The sequence below is a fragment of the Emydura macquarii genome, unplaced genomic scaffold (assembly GCF_026122565.2).
Source record: "Emydura macquarii macquarii isolate MOO-44397 ecotype Brisbane River unplaced genomic scaffold, CSIRO-AGI_Emac_v2 contig_2365, whole genome shotgun sequence".
NCBI classification, from domain to species: Eukaryota; Metazoa; Chordata; order Testudines; family Chelidae; genus Emydura; species Emydura macquarii.
The window spans coordinates 3,080,660-3,099,392 of NW_027132502.1; the positions used below are offsets into that span (position 1 = coordinate 3,080,660).

The following is an 18,733-nucleotide window of genomic DNA, read 5'->3' on the forward strand; positions in this document are numbered from 1 at the left end:
GGAAAAAACACGGGTGTGATTTCAGTGTGTGGAATTTCCATCTCGTTATACAATGGGCAGGGATAAATTTGTCTCTGATATCAGTGGATATTCCTATGGTACCTTTCCTCCCCAGCACGATAGAAGTGAGGAGAACACATGTGGGTTACTGCTGCTAGAACAATGTTACCTCATAGTTGGACACACAGAATCAGCAGAGGAGTATCTCAGTAAGAAGCCGTGCTGATCCCTTGTGTGCTATTGTAAAGTCATATGCAGGGATCCTAGTTTTCCATGATAAAAACCCCCAAAATTCTCCAATTAAAAAGATTTTCTGTGATTAAAATGAAACACTGAACTTTAGTTTCCCTAGCCACGATATATATAGATATCAGCTGAACACAGTGTTTTGCTGATAATACAGTAGAACCTGCTTATCTAAGCCTTCATAATCCGGCTCTTCGTATTAACTGAATCACCAGCTGCACATGGCTGACAGCAGCAGGGGCTCCGGCAACGGGGGCTGTCTGCCCTCACCCGCATCTTAAAATAAGGGATAGAAAGCTCTTAACCAAAAATTCGGATAACCAGGAGAATTGGCAATCTAATCTGGCCCCAGTCCCAATTAGATCAGGTAAACGGGGTTCCACTGTAAATTTAAAGCACTTTCAAAAAGCAACCACAAGAGGGGGAGGTTGCGTGCATTGAATAAGTGACACTGGTGCTTTCAGTAAAATTTAGTTAATGTTTTTATTTTTTCACAAAATTTAAAAACTAAAGGTTCTCTTTAAAAATGCAAATTCCATGTTTTTCTGTGGCAAACTGATTTCTAGGATCCCTGGTCATATGTTCTGTATACTTTACACGTTTCAATCAAAACTCTGGCATTTCAACAAGCGTGTGCGCACTTGTTAGTTTCATCCCTTCTATATTAGGCAGAATACCAGCCTATTTGAGTCCTGTCTGCTTTAGGCATAAGATCAAGGAGACCATTAAAGTGGTGTTTGTATATAAAACTCTTCATAGAAATGTACTTTGAAAAGGCTGGGGATAGTGGAAAACTAAAGTCACACACTCAAGAGTTGCCTCAGCTTCTTTTATTTATCTCCCACTATTTCTAAACTACAGTGCTCTGATATTCACTGTTTATAACTGAATGAAATTGCTATCTCTTCAGTGGGATATTTGTTTAAACTGATAAAGTAGCGGAGAATCTGGATAAAGGAGCCATAGTCTTAGAGGAGATGAATTAATATAATATAAGTTCAGTAAGATTTTGCTTGTTATAAATAACAGAAGAGTATTTATATCCTCATATAGCATATTTACCTACAATACTTAGTAATATAATTAGTTGTGGGCATGGTTTTCATTCCATTATACATAGCTCACTCGTTCTTCTGTTTTTTCAACTTCATTCTCTGTGAGCAGCAATGTGTCCAGTAGAATGGCTGACGATGACTGGATGGGTGAGCTATGAAGCCTCATTGGGCTCTGGTACATAACGGGATTAATCCCATTTCGCATCCCATGCATCATAAAGAGTTTGGAGTTTTCTGTCATTGAATTTCTGAAAGAGATCCTGCTGGAGCATTTCCGAAGAGCCTTCACTGACTTTGTGGTCCGATAATTGCAGGTGATGTACCTGCCAAATGCCTCCCGGAATGTCTTGTTGAAGAGTGTGTAGACCAGAGGGTTCACCCCTGAGGATACATATCCTATCCAAACAAATATCTCCATGAGCCTTTGAATAACTTCCTGGCTACAGGATTCACACAGAACCGAAGTTATGTTTGTTATAAAGAACGGGCACCACATCAATAAGAAAAGAAAAAATACAATCCCCAGGACTTTTGAGGCCCTTTGTTCATTGGTGATGGTCTGCACGGACCTCTTTCCAGCAGTGGACATTCTGCGTATGAACATCTCTTCATTTGTGTTGGGTGAAACTTTGTCCTTTCTGGAGCCATCTAACATGGCCACTTTTTCAGGCGATGAGCCAGATGTTGCATCCCTTTGGAATACGGTAGACACAGTAGACCAGGTTAGGCGCTGAGGTGGCCTGTTGATCAAGTAGGCCTTCTTACGTAGCACTTGTATGGTCAGAAAGTAAGTGACTATCATAATTGCAAGCGGAACAAAGAAAGCAGCTAGTGACCCGTATAGGATGAAGTCACCGAAACGTTCGGGTGTCAGGACACATGTGATGTTTGTGGAGTTGCCGTCTCCATCCTCTATACCTCTGATCGGGACTGGAATGGCAATGCCTAGTGAAGAAAAACAGAAATAATTCAGCTTGGTATCATCTGCAATCTCTCCCTTGGTTTTGCAGCTTCAGAGTGCGTAAGGGAGCGTGATTTCTGAGAACTACAGTAAACAAGTGAGCAGAGCAGTATCTGTAGTTAAGAGAATTAGCTTGAGATTTGGGTAAACAGAGCTTTAATTCAGCAAGCTCAATATTAAAAGCTTGCCCTCTTTAACTAAGGGTGACCCCAACTCTATAAACAGTATAGGAAGTAGGATAGACCTTAATATTAAATTAAACTCTGGAACAGTTGCAATAGTGAAGTAACATTTTTCTTACTATTTCCTACCTTTCCTGAATGCAATTTTTGGGGTTTCTGAAGACCTGATCAGGAAAATACACAAAATTTGTCTCTATTTAATCTTAAAGAACATCGAGTGATCAGACTCAGTCAACGAGCAGCCTTTCACCCGAGTTGACTCTCTTGAATATACAACTGGTTAAAGAGATGCCGTGTGTGCTCATTAGAGATTTGTTGTTTAAAGTCTCCTAGCTATTTAGAATCTTTAAATGAAGCTTTGTTGTTTTTTTACTTTTTTTTTTTTAATTAAAAAAAAAAAACTCATAGGGTTTGTCGTAAATGAACTTTCTCTAACTGAAATTACAGACAGCGTTTCTGTCGGTAAAGGTCTATCTAATGACAAATACAGGTTCTTGTCTGTCTGATGAAGGTTGTTTATGCTACTTTCTCCAACATCTTTCAGTGAAATCTTAGGGATTTACTGTATTCCTGCATTCTCCAGCCCTTTTAGTGGTGTCTGTCGAAAGCGGCAAGCAATGAAATGGCCTAGCCTTCAGTCACTTGATCCCTCCCTTAACAACAGACACACCTTCGGAAACAGCAAATATTTTAAAACAGAGACTGAATCAAATTAACCTTTGAGTCAAGAAACCATGGTACTTTTTATGATAAGAAGAAATGAAAAAGTTCAGTGTTGATGAAGAGTAAATCAGGTATTAAAAGGTCAACTTCTAAGTATCTTGCCTCCACTGCAGTTCCCTTTCTCAAGTTAAAAGAGAGAGAGATCTTTTCTCCAGTCATCAAAGTACTCCTCTAAATGTTTTCATATTGGGAGTTCCTGTTAGGAGTGCATATATAGGTCAAGAGCACAGTTATCAAATCTTTTCACCTATGCTGCTTTAATAGCCTAAGTTAACCAGAAAAAAAACTGTTCCTGCTCTTGGCATGGTCTTGCTTGTTCTGTACGGCATTATTTGCTTTTCTAGCACTGCCTGCTTCTGTATCTTACTGTCATTGCAAACAAGTCATTTGGACTAAATGCTTTTGCTCCTCTGATCTCTGAATCTGATATGGTCTGATATTTACATTTTATGCCCAAACTGATTAAAGATGGGCAACATGCCATATGCAAAGAGTTCAGAAAACACTCAGAAGTGTAATATAAACCATTACATTTGCCCCTCACTTATACATTTTTTTTTAAAATTAAAACACTTAAACTTTGCCTTTTTTTTATCTTGGCAGCACACCTCAATTTCTGAAATGAATGTTACTGGCAGCTCACTTATTTGAATCAGTGAATGAAAGATGAAATTTTTACATAGTTATCCTGCTTTCTGTACAGCATTAAAACAAAATTCTCAATCCTATTGTCCAGCTTTTTCTCCCTGGGTAGTTTTAAGTGAGGCAGCAATTTCAACAGCAGCTGTTTCAAGGTTTAAAATTAAATCTGTTACTGATAGGTGTCTGTCTGACGGTGCTGGAACCTAAAGTCTCGCATCCCTAGGAAAGATACAGCATCAGCAGTTGCAACGCAAGCTGCCTCATCCCTTAGTGTGTCGCATCCTTCTATGGGTGGGAAAAAAAGTTTGAACTTCATTCCCATTCAGTCCTTAACCCAATAAGTCTGCCAGCTACTACCTGTTAAATGGATTTTGTGACGTAGCCACCTGCTCACTAGGAAATGGACTGAGATCAGCTCAGTTGATATAGGCTGCCGTCCACTAGTACTTTGCCATTTGCAGCCTTGCCCCAATTTTGAACTAATGACTTGGAATCCTTTCCCAATCTCAGAAGTCCCACATACCTATTGAAATGAGCCACACTACAGTTATTTTGATGAGAGCTGTTGCCCGTGAGTTGTACTGACTGGCCTGGATTGGCTTTTTTATGGCAATATAACGATCCAGGGAAATGGCGCAGAGATGCATGATGGATGCTGTGGAAAAGAGGACGTCAAGAAATAACCAGACAGGGCACAAGTCAGGTGGAAGAGGCCAGGCGTTATCTGAAAGAGAACAGGAAAGTGATTAGATTTGTTTCCAATGTCCTGTGAGTGCTCAGTGTACATTTCGTCCTTCATACTTTTCATGGAAGGGTCTTAATAAACTCTTTGGAACCATACCTGTTCTCATACTTTTCTCTCCATTCCTTCCTTTGTTTTTCTCTTTAGCTAATCCGTCATGCCCCCAGCCCCCCATTCTCCTTTGGAAAATGATAGAGCTAATGCTTTGTACAAGACTTGATGTTATATCCCTTTCCCTTTTTCTTTGTCTTGAGTAGTTAAGTTGTGAGCTCTTCATGGCAGAGACTGTTTACAACTTTATACAGTGCCTAGCCCAATAGGGTGCTCTGATCTTGGTTGTCCTTAGATACTGCTTTAATAAATATGATTAATAACAAACCACGTTGATTGTATTTCACGTGTACCGTCTCCATAAAGCCCACTGGATTAGAGGTTTATTAAACAAAGGAGAAAGTAAGCAGTGGCTTGTCTAGCATAATGATTCAGAGCCACGGCTTGAATCCCAAGATTTGGGGATGTCTTGAACAGTCTAGTGCAGTGTTTCTTAACTTGGGGGTTTAGAGGGGTCGCAAGTGCAGAGCTGGTATTGGGGGTGGCAAGAAAGGCAATTGCCTGGAGCCACAGGGGTGCCATGAAACTAAGTTACATGCCTCAGCCCCGTGGGGGTGGGACTCAGGCTTCAGGGGTACAGTAGTTTGGAAAGGTTAAGAACCACTGGTCTAGTGCATATAATTTTATAATTAAAGGGTTTGCTGTGTCATTGTATCACATCAGTGATGAGTAAGCAGGACTCTGCCATCAGCGAGTGGATACTTACTTTTATTCAAAAGAAATTGACAGCTTCCCCTTCACATCATTTTCAAGAGCAGTTGCTCAGGCTTCTAAATGCAGGCTTAAGTCATGTTTTTGACTGGGGCTAATCTGTCTTTAATGCTATCTGTGTAACAAGTAAAATAATCCATCAGCTGCTTTCTGTTTGGGATGGTGAGATTTACTTTGTATTATTTTCACCTTCCAAAGGGTTGGTATTTGAGAGCTGTGTCATCCCCAGTGAAGATCTCATAAATATTTACTCTGCTGAACGCCGTGAATGGATGTTAATGAAGCTCTTTTGAGGTTTTTCATAAACTAATTGATCTCACTTACCAGTGGTTTGTGTCACAAGCCACTGCTTCTGGGTGGTTGTTGAGTTTAAAATGCACGTTAGTGTTCTGTATGTATATGAACATGCTGATCTGTAGGTGCAGCTAAGGTACTGCCAGAAAATTATCAACTCTTTGTAGAATGATGGGTTTTTGTGGACTTTCTAACAAGTCAGATTTGTTTTAAAGCTATTTAGTTTTTAACACCCTGCTCTGAATAAACGACGACGGACTGCCCTAAGAATGTTAAATGAGCTGGTCTAGTACCTGAGTCCATTATCTGATCAATAGTGTAATATTGCAGCAGTTTAAGATTGAAACTTCATTTCATGCAGAGACTGTTGTGGTGAATGACATGGTGATGTAGTGATTTTGAGTTTCAAGCAAGAGAGGATGGAAAATTGCATTGAGACAGGCAAAGCTTACACTGGTCTGCCCTGATGTGTAGGTTGAGTCTTCCAGCCATCTACACGGGGAGAGAAATGGATGGAGACTGAGAATATTACTTCACCTCTCCTTAAGCAGTGAGCTCCAGGTGAGATTGCATAAAGGAAAAAGATTAACTACTTTTAAATAAACCAACCACACATCTTGATATTCAGTTGCATGGTTCCTGAGCTGAAACTTCGTTACAGAAAATAATGTAAGTTTGATTAATGAAGTAGGGTGCAGCTATATTACAAAATACATTACTGGAGCATTCAACACACACATTCACTTTTAATTTTTCTGTCCACAATTTCATTAGGTCGTAAGATGAACCTTTTTTTTAATCTCAAAGGCCTTTAATGCAGTCATTCAACCTCCTATGTAATTCAGCCTGCCAGAAAAAATAAGTAGTTAAAACAACCAATTAATTTGGTATGTTTGAAATATTGAAGGTCTCTATAAGAAGGCAAGAACTTTTCTATGGCTTTAATAAGTGAAGTTAGCACAATTATGAGGGTGAGGTGTGAACTGGGAAAAGTGTTTATTTTGCATAGTAAAGGGTTTCCTATCAAAAGTCCTCTATCCTCCTTATATGGATGGTAGCCTTGCATAGAGGGAACATGTGCATTGCACTGAAATGGATTTTCTTCATTTGCAGTTAACCTATTCCTGTCAACGGACACCCTTTGGTGCTTGATAAGGGAGCTGTGCTTTCCTGTTTCTGAACTCGTGTTATTTGTTAGGTATCCATCTGGTGCAATGAAGCCTTGTATAATTTTTCAAGATCTGCAAAGCTTAGTATTTGCTGACTGCAGTGTAAATGTAGAAACACTTTTCTGTTTATATTTTTGTTTTTCTTTGAAACAGGTGACAAAAGCCGTAGCAGCCTTTCACATTATGAACTTTTTGTGTAAGAGATGGTTTTTCCATCAAAAATTACTCCAGAGCCTTTGAATACAGTAGTTGATGAGGATATAGTCACCCTAAATCTTTGTTGAAAGACAATTAACAGTTTTAGTGTGGTTATTTCTGTAACTCTGTATTAAGAATTACACAATACACTAGGTTAATAACATGGCATCTCTTGCTGTTTTCCTTAATCTTATTGACTTGCTTGCAGATACATGTGTTAAAAGATAAATGCTCTGAAATGAGTGTTTGAGAACCATTTTTGGCTATGCTGTTTATGCTTTGCTGATCTTGTGACTTTGTGCTAAGGTTTGCTTCCCAGTCCGGCCCTTTCAGTTGACTGATCCTGCCATTACTGAAGTCACAGTGGGCATAGGTTCTGTAATCTGTATCCTGTAACATTATGCACATACAATCACTCATAGTTTAAAAAACAAAACCCTGCACGATTCTCTACAATTTGGGGGCAAATTGTCCTTTATAAAATCCTGACCAAAACTGGTAGACATGTAAGCAGAAGGTCTTGAAGAAAAATATTTGTTACAAATAAATCTCTGCCTTCCAAAAATATATTTAATAGTTGTGCTGTCGTGATAACCACCTCTTCTAGTACTTAGTAGAGTGTTCTTTCTGTCAATTGTCATTTGAAATATTTTGGAAACTTGGGGAAGTGTAGAGGAGATAGCCTTCCTGCAGTGCTCAAAGAACAGTTTTTGATCCTTGAACATTACAGCAACCTGTTGGGTAACTGTACTGTCCTTAGGTATAAATATTCATAAAATCTGGTTTGAAATTAAAACTTGAATATATAAAATAATGGAGCAGGGAGGCAGAGTTTTTAACAGGTCAGGTTTAGTTTGGGGTTTTGTTTTTTTTTAAAAAACATTGATTTCTCCCATCACAAATGTCTGTTTTGTCTGCTATTATGAATGGTGTAAATAATTTACTGTGTGTGTTATTCTGTAATACTGTCTTTTGGTAATAGGAATGTTGATTTTTTTTTTTTAAAGGTATGTAGATTTTTAAATGTCCCAATTGTTTAATAATATATTCCTGATTTTGGTGCTCCAATGTTGGGTTTTTTGGTTTGTCTCAAGTAAATGATGAGTTTTTACAGACAATATGTGACTTTGGTTTACTAAAATGAGGAGGAAAGCTTTATTTACAGGGAATATGAGTTTGCAAGGTAATCCTTAAAACTAGATTCAGTATGGAGGAGCTGCTTCTGATTTAAGCAAATGAGAGATTCTTTGAATGCTTATGATTAGAAGGCACTAATTATGTATTCATGTAAGTGAGATTCAGAAACTCCTTCACAGAAGGATTGAAAATTATTAGTTTTTTTCTTTGTTGTAACATTCTCTGTAGTCTATTGAAATTTGTTGTCTGTAAGGGATTTCATTACACGAGTAATTTTGTTGATGTGAGGTTTTTTATTGAGATGGAAGTTTATGCCTTTTTTCCATATCGGTGTAAGCTCAGGCTTTATTTTACAAGTTACTGTGTGTATAGCCTTTCAGGTACAGTTTATCCTGATGACAATACTTGATGGAGTGGACTTCATGGACTTTGATTTCCCAGCTGCTCTTCTTGCTTTTATATTCAGCTTGCATGCTGGATCAGTTCAACTAAAATTGTAGTTGGGGAGAAGTTATTCACCAAACAACTTTTATTTTATAGTTAACTAAATATGTTTTTTATTAAAATTATTCTAAAACTTTTGTAGTTTCCTTCAGTCTTGCAGATTTTGAAAATAGTGAGCCATCCATGAAACTGGTCTGATCTCTTCTGGTGATATTTCTATAGTCTAGTCAAAATTAAAAGTGAATGATTTGCAATGTAACCTAACTATAAGTGGTACTAGAGAGTTTGAGATTCCCAATTTTCTTGGGTGATAGACATAATAGTTAACAGCTCAGAAAATCAACATCACCTTTTATTTTATGTAAAGGATATATTTCAGGGGCACAAAATATCAACACCAGGAACACTGAAATTTTTTTTTAGGACAATCCACTATATACTCTCAACCAGCCCTCTCCCTAAAATCTCAGGTGCTGATCTTCCAGCTGCAAACTTCATAGAAAAGAGAGAGATCTTTACACAACAAATCTTCTAACCTTGTGGTTCTAGCCCTTCTCCCACAAGTACTTGCTGATTCCAGTAACAAAATTTTTCTGCTTTAATGGTTTCAAATGTTATTAATGGAGACAACTCAGTTTTTTGAAAGCTAAATTTTAAAGCACACTTCAGTTTCCTAATATGCTAACCTTTTAATGAAAAGATGAACAATTTAGCAGCTAATAAAAGCAATGAATGGAACTGTTCACACATTGACATTTCTAAGCATTTTTAAAAATTAAAACCACCATATGCATTCAGTTGATGCTGAAATATGGTTTGCTCACTCACTTTGAAGTTTACATCATTTCATTTAAGCACACCACTAGAACAGTAAAGTGGTTACAGGTAAAATGTGGAAAATGAGCCTGTATTACTGGAACAATTAAGTTTCTTAGTGTTAACTTTTCTAAGTATTCTCTCAGAGTAGAGTCAGTATCTGTAGTGGATTTTAGGTTTAAACATACTATTGCACATTGCCAGTAAACATGAAAGTGATTAATGCTGCTGGTTTTAAATAGTTCACACAATTCCCCACATATCTGCCATATAGTTAGATATAAATCAAAAAAGAGAGAAGAAATATTTGTATTCTTTATCAAGAGATGGCACACACTTATTTCACTATTATGGAAATGGTCTAGTCTGAAAACATGGGAAGGGTAGATTTTAATTAGCTGCCTCTATCTCTGTTGTTCAAATAGTTATCTGACAAACAAACCTTAGATATTGTTGGTCTTGTTATGTACTTAAACATCTTGTTCCATTCCCACAACCCCTAGCATTTTATTCCTGGTCTGAACTTTCTATAAACACCTCAGCATCTTCCACCAGCTGCTGAGGAGGCAAAATGTTTTTCTGTTTGGCTGCCAAGGAGACATTTTATGGAAGTAATTTCAGTGTTTAGCATTGGTCAGCAATGTGAAGCGCCTGCCATAGCCTTACCACACCTATTTAATTATTTTTAATTTTACTTTTTTCTTTAAAACTTCCTGCAACATGAAAGGTGCTTTTGTTCAATTCCAAATTAAGATTCCTAGCATGTTTTAACCTTGGTTACGACATTTTTAGCTTCGGATTAATTGAGAGATTAAGTAGCAATAAAAGAAAAAATAGGAAAATTAGAAAGCCAAAATATGTTATTGGGAGACTAGTAAAGTTCAGAAAGACACAGTTTAACTTCTCATTTTATTGACTGCTATTCAGATTTTTCTTATTTATGATAATTTTATTAATTTTCTGATTCTTTAAGATGTCAACTTTTAGCCTGTATTTTTCTGTTTTCTGTTTTGTTCTTTTATAAATGAGGAATTGGGAAAGGGGATTGGTCTTATCTGAGATTTGTTGAAAGAAAAACTATGAAAATTTTATATTAAGGTCTCAGAGTTTGTGTACATTTTGACACAGATTTTTCTCTTCCCATTTAGAAAATTGTATCCTAGTTATGCATGGTCATTTTCTGGAAACTGTTGCTTGAAAAGAGCAATGCCACTTATCCTTACTGTGTTGACTGTGTTTTGTAGTCAGTTTGACATCTCCCTATACTGAGTAACACTTGATCTAGAGAAACTAACCGTGAGGCTTTTTATGATTTGAAAGAAATTGTCACCAAATTGACACCAGTCGTTTGTGGAGAGGTAGGTCTGCTTATTGCCTGTATGCATTTAATACTTTAAATTTGTGTCCACTTTCCCAAGGCAACCCATAGAGATTTAATATAAAACACAGAACTCCTGCTGTTTGCCATTAGTTATGGGTCAGTACACTTTACCTCAAAGGTTGAGTTATCAGCATGGGGGTATTGCATAGGATTTACTGAAAAAATAGACGCAGTCTCTCTGCAGCTCTTATATGTCCGAATATATGCCAAATAGATCATTTAAAAAATTACAACTCAAAAGATGGTTTTAAAGCAACCTTAGTTTCTTTTTGTTTAGTTTATTCAGAAAATTCCTCATAAAGTTGTTACCAAATGAGGTATAAATACAATATTTGAAATATTGGATCCCTGAAAATATGAATTCCAGAGGGGTAGCCATGTTAGTCTGTTTTTAGCAAAACAGCAGGAGTCCTGTGGCATGTTGAAGACTAACACATTTATTTGGGCATAAGCTTTCGTGGACGGAAACCCACTTCGTCGGATGCTTATGCCCAAATAAATTTGAGAGTCTTTAAGGTACCACAGGACTCTTGCTGTTTTGAAAATATGAAGATATCTTTGTTTGACATTTTCTTGTTTATTCCATAATGACTGACTTTGTGTGTAATCTTATCAAAATCTGTTGTATTCCTTGTTAGTCAGAGGAAAAGGTAACCTGAATCTCCTATACCAGGTGCACAGATGGCCTGATATTAGGCTAGCTGGACAGATGGATCGTTTCTCTCTGGAGTGCATTATGAATTTTGCCATTTCCCTAGTGCAGTTGAAAAATCCATTTTCCTGCAAGTGACACCATAGAATTGTTGCCATTAGTGATCCTAGAGATTGTCTGAAACACACGCCTGGGTTATATAAATGATACAAAAAATTATCCACATTGGGTGGAACCAACTCCTTGTAAAGTGGTGAAACTACTCAGTCAAATGAAACTATCACAAACTGCTTAGGACTTTCGAGGGAGAAAACGTCTGTTATGAGTATAATATCTAACAGTAACAGATGTTCAGCATTGCTCTGCCAATAATAATTCACCCTATCCCTTTTTTCCACAGTGTGCTATCTGTAGTTAATCCTTAGAAGTGTGTAAGTCTTTGGAGTTGTTAATTTCTATGGTAAGGGAGGGAGGGAAGGAAAACGATATTCATAGCAGATATGTTTAAGCTTGTCTTGAGAAAATGTATCTTTTCATTAGAGGTAGGGGGAATTGGGAAGTGCTTAGCCAGATGGTCCTCACAGAAAATAATGTTATTACAAGTAAGTGGTAAAGTAAATAAGCAGTTGTCCTACTTAAAGTATATTTAGCATATTTGCTCCAACTTATGGGAGCTCGATGGCAGGAACAAAGTGAAATACTTACCAAACAGTATGATAAGAAGGGCAATCGGCATCACAAATAATCCAACCAGCAAATCTGCCACCGCCAGGGACATTAGGAAATAATTTGTGGCATATTGCAACTTTTTCTCCAGAGACACGGCCAGTATAACAAGTATATTCCCCCCAATGGTGGGAATTATAACCATTAGGATCAGCAGAGCTGCCCAGCGTGGTCGGTTCCCCTGCTCATCTTTCAGGTAGTTCTGTTTGAATTCCCCTGTTACTGAGAGCTGTGTCAAAGATCCATTGCCAGATCCAAACCCGTTAAAGGGATAGAACATCTTTGTGCCCAGCAGGATGTATTCAGGAATTGTGTTTTGCTCAGACATTTTGTATAGTATAGCAACTGGCTGTTCCTCTCTGGTCCGGTACGATCCTGAAGAAAGGCCAGCATGGTCATCTGATGCTGTGATATGCTGCACCCATGCCAGAGTGTTGGATTTAAACTTGTATCCTGTTCCTTACTGGTTGCACGTACCTCTTAAAAATGAAAGTATTGATTTGGGTCCATCTCTGGATGGTAGGGTCCAGTGATCTGGTTCCTCTCGTAGAAAAGCTTAGGTTTCAGAAGGGTTTATGAGAGAATTCAGTGGCTGTGAAAAGTCGACAGTTTTTTAGTTGCTTGCGTCTTCCTACAGCAGGAAATATGGTGTGTGAACTTGCATGCCGAAAGGTTCCCCCTACATACAAAATATGCAGATTGCATCATTTTTTATTTACAAAGTGCAAAATACAAGATGCTTGTACTGTGTATGTACAACTCCTCCTCTGAATGTCTAGTCTACATTAGCATGAGTGTAGGCAGAGTACAATACCTATATTTTCCCTATTAAGAATATTATTCCCCCAAGAAGCTATTGTCCCCCAGAACATCGTTGTGAATGACATAGAAGATTTCTTTAATGTCTACAGTCCCTCTTTCATTAGATGAAGATCAGAGCGCTGCTAACAGTAAAGGGAGTCATAGACAATTTATGGAACTGAAACATCTAAAGTTTCCCATTATTTAAGTGGGAGGGACAAGTAAAATCCTCTGTGTGTTTGGAGCTCACTTTCTTGAAGGCTTGAGCAAGACTAACTAAACACAGTGTCTCCTAGGTCTAAACTCTGCTCAAGACTTAATACTTGCTTTTCCCTGGTACAAGCAGATACTTTAAACAGCCACTGCCACATGCCCAGCGATATGTTTTAATATTTGCTAGATTTGGTTTGTTGTGATTTTTCTGTGAAGAAAGCCTTACCTCAGATTTTTCTTGGACTTTTGTTTCCCTGGGGGTTTGGGAGGGATAAATTTCTTCTGCAGTTTGATCTTCTTTTTCATCACATGCCGGATTTCAGCGCATAATTTTTAACATCTCTTTCTTGAAGGCAAGTTTTTCTTTCCTCTTGGAGTATGCTTAAAACAAAAACCTTTGTCCGTAGCTTCCCATTTGTTTTTATACTTTGAGATTGAAATTTTCACTTCTTCTGTTTTTAAAGTCAGGTTTCTCATGTATGTATTTTCTTCAGCTGGTATTGAATGGAGGGGAAAAATAATTCTTGCCACATTGATTTTTTTTTTTTTTTTTTTTAATCTTTTTCTTCTCCAGTTCTTTTGGGGAATCTTTCTTACATACTTAACGCATGTCTTTTCAGTGTCTTACAGCTCTTCTCCTGCATCTCATTCTGTGTGCAGTTTTCTCTGTGTTCGCTAGCAAAACTTGCAGTCTGCTGCTATCGTTGTTTGGTGATTGACTCATTCCAGTTCATCCAGCTCCAAAGATTGAAAACAAGGAAATAAATGAGTGGGGTTTCTTTAGCGCTGGAAAAGAGCCAACGAAGGTTATTTCCTTTTTTATTTATTCACTGCTCCAGACCTATAGCGTACATTCCTTGTCCCTGTGTCTGGATGTGCAGATGCAGTATATGACCACTCTTCACACTACAGTATATAACTGTGTTCACAGTAGTTCGCTCTCTCTCTCTCTCTCTCTCTCTCGACATGAGCACAGTTAACCCTGGAAAGTTCAGATTTAATGTAAACTCTTCTGTTAGTTTGTCAGCTTTGGAGTGTTTTAGAAAAGTGTATGCTAACACACCCTTTTAAATGCATGCACTGTCACTTTAAGCCTTCCTAGATATAGCTGCTTTTTATTACTCAAAGTTTTTTCTATTCTTACCTTCCAACACAGTTGAAAGTTGCTAACTTGATCATACACCCCATCTATAACCCAGAAATTGAATTTACTTCTGAGGACAGTCGCATGGGCAAAGTGTGTAATAATCAGATGTAGGTGAGGTCATAGATTCATAGTTTAAGGCTGAAGGGACCATTAGATCATTTAGACTGACTTGTATATCAGACCATTACATTTTGTGAATTGCTGATGCTCACAGGTCCCCAATGAGTCATGATTCATTCCATATTAATTTTAAGAAATTGCATTCACTTCTTGGAATGCACATAGGTATGAGGTGAAGAGAAAATTATGCTGTTAATAAATTATGGACATATTTTTATAAATAGGTATGACATTTCTTGGACCTGAACAGTGACCTCTTAAGAATAACAATGCACGTTACAGGTAAAGTAGTTTAGGATAGCTTTATGTCAAAGAAGATATTTTTGATTTAATACTTCCTGATTAATAGGACCACAATAAAATATGCATACTTGTTGCATATTAACCATTTCATGGTCCTATAGTCCAGTTCATAGAATCTGTTTGTAGTGCATTCTTTCCTCATTGTTCAATATGTACATTAATATTTTATTACCATGATTGTTATATAGTACTAATAATATGCTGATATATTTTGTACTGATTTCACCAGGGTGAATGGAGAATTAAATGACATTGATAACATGATAGCTTGTTCTTCCGTCTAGGAACCAGATTAGGCTCCTAGTAGTAAAAAGTGAACTGTTTAAGAGATGATCAGGCCAACACAGCATCTATTTATAGTTAATTAAAAATCCCTCCATTCCTACTTTGCTCTGTAAACTTTAAATTTAACATGGAATTGCTTCCCATCATGTGCCATCAATAACTTTTTCAACTATGGTGAACAATACACCCTAGCAGATAGAATGGAGAGTCACAAGCAACCAACTTCTTAATACAGTTGCCTATGTTATGAAAAATAAATGTCAGAGAATTACTTGCATTTTTTCTGACACATCTACATGGCACATATACATTATAGCTGCATTTTAGACGGTGGAATAGAATTTCCAGCAAAATGTATACTCCTTATTTTGTATTTTTACGTTTTTAAAGGGAACTGGTCAGAAGATCACGTTACCTCAGCCTCTCGGGGTCTCACTGTGACTCTTTTTGACATTTTATCTTCTCCAAAAAAATTATTTTAGGAAATGAAAACAAATTGAGTTCAGTAACACCCCCCCCCCCCCAACCATTTCTTTAAAGTATCACAAGAATAAACAATATCATGCCCATGAAAATAAAACTGAAATTACAAGGAAATGCTATACTGCACTATAGTGACCATTTGGACCCCGTTTTCTCAAGGACTTCAGCTAGGCCTTTTGTTTTATGCCTGCATGTAATGGCAGGTATGATTTTATAGGTGAAAATAATTGTGGGGGAAGTTTTTAGCATACTTGGTGTGCAGGCCTCATCAAGTGGAGATTAAGTATTATAAAATGCACCTCCATTTATTTATAGGGACAGAATGGAGGCTGTTTCTGAAAATCCAGCCCTATTTGTTAGTTACTCTGATTTCTTGAGTTACTTGAAGATTTAAGAGTAGCAAGACAGAATGAGAAATGAAGGAAGAGAGGATGAAAAGTAGAGGACACTTCCATGTGCAATCTGAAGCCAATTTATGCTGTGTTAGCACTAGCAAACTTCATAGTCATAAATTACCATCCTGAGAGGAGTTGGTTGACAGTGATGAAAATGAATGAGTCTTGTCTACCCTACAGCTTCAAATCCATCATTGCTAGCTTCAATGAAGCTCTTTTTGGATGACCTATGGCTATGAAATGTGCTAGTATAGACAAAGCTATGCTGTATGTTCGCTAGGAAAGGAATACATCACATATGGTGTAGAATTGGAGTCCTTTTGTTGACAGGAAAAGTAACCTTGTGGTGTGCCACTCACAAGGTCATAGAATCATAAAATCATAGAATATTAGGGTTGGAAGAAACATCAGGAGATCTGGTCCAACCCCCTGCTCAAAGCAGGACCAAGCCCAACTAAATCATCCCAGCCAGAGCTTTGTCAAGCCGCACCTTAAAAACCTCCAAGGATGGAGATTCCACCACCTCTCTAGGTAACCCATTCCAGGGCTTCACCACCCTCCTAGTGAAAAAGTTTTTCCTAATATCCAACCTAGACCTCCCCTATACAACTTGAGACCATTGCTCCTTGTTCTGTCATCTACTACTATTGAGAACAGCCTAGCTCCATCCTCCCTGGAACCCCCTTTCAGGTAGTTAAAGGCTGCTATCAAATCCCCCCTCATTTTTCTCTTCTGCAGACTAAACAAGCCCAGTTCCCTCAGCTTCTCCTCATAAGTCTTGTGCTCCAGCCCCCTAATCATTTTTTTTGCCCTCCTCTGGACTCTCCAATTTGTCCACATCCTTTCTGTAGTGGGGTCCCCAAAGCTGGACACAATACTGGAAATGTGACCTCACCAGTGCCAAATAGAGGGGAATAATCACTTCCCACGATCTGCTGGCAATGCTCCCACTAATGCAGCCCAATATGCTGTTAGCCTTCTTGGCAATGAGGGCACACTGCTGACTCATATCCAGCTTCTTGTCCACTGTAACTCCCAGGTCTTTTTCTGCAGAACTGCTGCTTAGCCAGTGGGTCCCCAGTCTGTAGCAGTGCATGGGATTCTTCCGTCCTAAGTGCAGGACTCTGCACTAGTCCTTGTTGAACCTCATCAGATTTTTTTTTGACCCAATCCTTCAATTTGTCTAGGTCACTCTGTATCCCATCCCTACTCTCCTGGGTATCTATCACTTCCCCAGCTTAGTCACGTCTGCAAACTTGCTGAGGATGCAATCCACTCCATCCTCCAGATCATTAATGAAGTTGTTGAACAAAACCAGTCCCAACACTGACCTCTGGCGCACTCCGCTTGTTACTAGCTTCCAACTAGACATCGAGCCGTTGATCACTACCCGTTGAGCCCGATGATCTAGCCAGCTTTCTATCCATCTTACAGTCCATTCATCCAACCCATACTACTTTAACTTGCTGATAAGAAAACTGTGGGAGACTGTATCAAAAGCTTTGCTAAAGTTAAAGTATATCACGTCCACCGCTTTCCCCACAGAGCCAGTCATCTCATCATAGAAGGCAATCAGGTTGGTTAGGCATGACTTTCCCTTGATGAATCCATGCTGACTGTTCCTGATCACCTTCCTCTCTTCCAAGTACCTCAAAATGGATTCCTTGAGGGACCTGCTCCATGATTGTTCTGGGAACTGAGGTGAGGCTGACCGGTCTGTAATTCCTGGGTTCCTCCTTCTTCCCTTTTTTGAAGATGGGCACTATATTTGCCTTTTTCCAATCACCTGGGACCTCCCCCAATCATCACAAGTTTTCAAAGGTAATGGCCAATGGCTCTGCAATCACATCAACCAACTCCGTCAGCACCCTTTTCTCTCTCTGCTGACTTTTCTGATGTACACATCTAGACTGAGGTCACCAACACCTTTTTACACTGACCATCAGACAGGAGATGTTAATGCATTTTGCATTATCACTGACTTGGGTTTAATTCAAACCAGTGACATCACTTGTAGATACTCCTTTGTGGCTCTTGTTGAACAACATGAGATACTCCCCATTTATTCCAAGACCTCAATAGCTCTGCATATTATCTCCATCTTCCAAGCCCCTGCTCAGCTTTTATTTTATTTTTTATTTTTTAAATCTTGAAAAATGTCTTGGATGGAATCCTGGCCCTGTTAAAGCCATGCCCAAGGTGAGAATGTAGATAAGTCCTGGATTCTTCCTTTGTTGATACAAGACTGAACTATTTTTTCTTTTACAAGAGTGTTTGGAAATATTACAATATGATGATGGCACTGTTGCTAGTGTCGGAATCACCACCACCACCAAAAACCAGAAGAAAAGTACCCAAGTACATTAAAAGATACCATAGGGGTGAAATTAATCCCATTGACTTCAGTTTGACTACTTGTGTGATTATAGGAAGTTCAGGACTTGGTCTTACATGTTCAAATTCAAGAAACAGAAGTAAAGACTCTAGAGAAGAATACAAAGTAGCGATCGTAAAAATCTCCTGGATGGAGTCACGTAAGTTACTGATATCAGCCTATATTGGATCTGCATCATTATTTTCAAAGGGGTTTATTTTTCACTTGTCACATTTCTAAATTTTCTCTTTCACCGCATGTTAGAAACTAACCTTAAATAATTTAAAAGGGGAGAAAACGTCTGTGCGATAAAAGCATAACTCTGTCAACCTATATCCTCTCTTTCCTCTTGTGAAGGGACTCGCTGTCTTCAGGTGGCTTTAAATAAATCACTTCTGGAAATTTCCATTATGAATCCTACA

General features: G+C 38.2%; 2 protein-coding genes across 2 annotated transcripts in view; one reads left to right on the forward strand and one right to left on the reverse strand.

The window, feature by feature from the left end:
• Positions 1 to 18,733, forward strand: part of PSMD1 (proteasome 26S subunit, non-ATPase 1) — a 111,220-nt gene that overhangs the window by 41,132 nt on the left and 51,355 nt on the right. The window lies entirely within an intron of this gene.
• Positions 1,287 to 12,539, reverse strand: HTR2B (5-hydroxytryptamine receptor 2B). Its single transcript, XM_067561031.1, has 3 exons — positions 12,170 to 12,539; positions 4,333 to 4,533; positions 1,287 to 2,246 (listed from the first exon to the last, which is right to left on the reverse strand). The coding sequence occupies exons 1-3, from the start codon at positions 12,516 to 12,518 to the stop codon at positions 1,357 to 1,359; spliced, it is 1,440 nt and encodes a 479-aa protein (XP_067417132.1). The 5' UTR covers positions 12,519 to 12,539; the 3' UTR covers positions 1,287 to 1,356.

Bases quoted from the DNA above. Each gene is read 5' to 3' on its own strand.
- HTR2B (XM_067561031.1), bottom strand. From the start codon at position 12,518: ATGTCTGAGCAAAACACAATTCCTGAATACATCCTGCTGGGCACAAAG. The intron at 4,534-12,169 runs GTAAGTATTTCA...GTTCTCTTTCAG, and splicing joins CCTTCTTATCATACTGTTTG to ATAACGCCTGGCCTCTTCCA. The intron at 2,247-4,332 runs GTATGTGGGACT...TTTCTTCACTAG, and splicing joins AGTGTGGCTCATTTCAATAG to GCATTGCCATTCCAGTCCCG.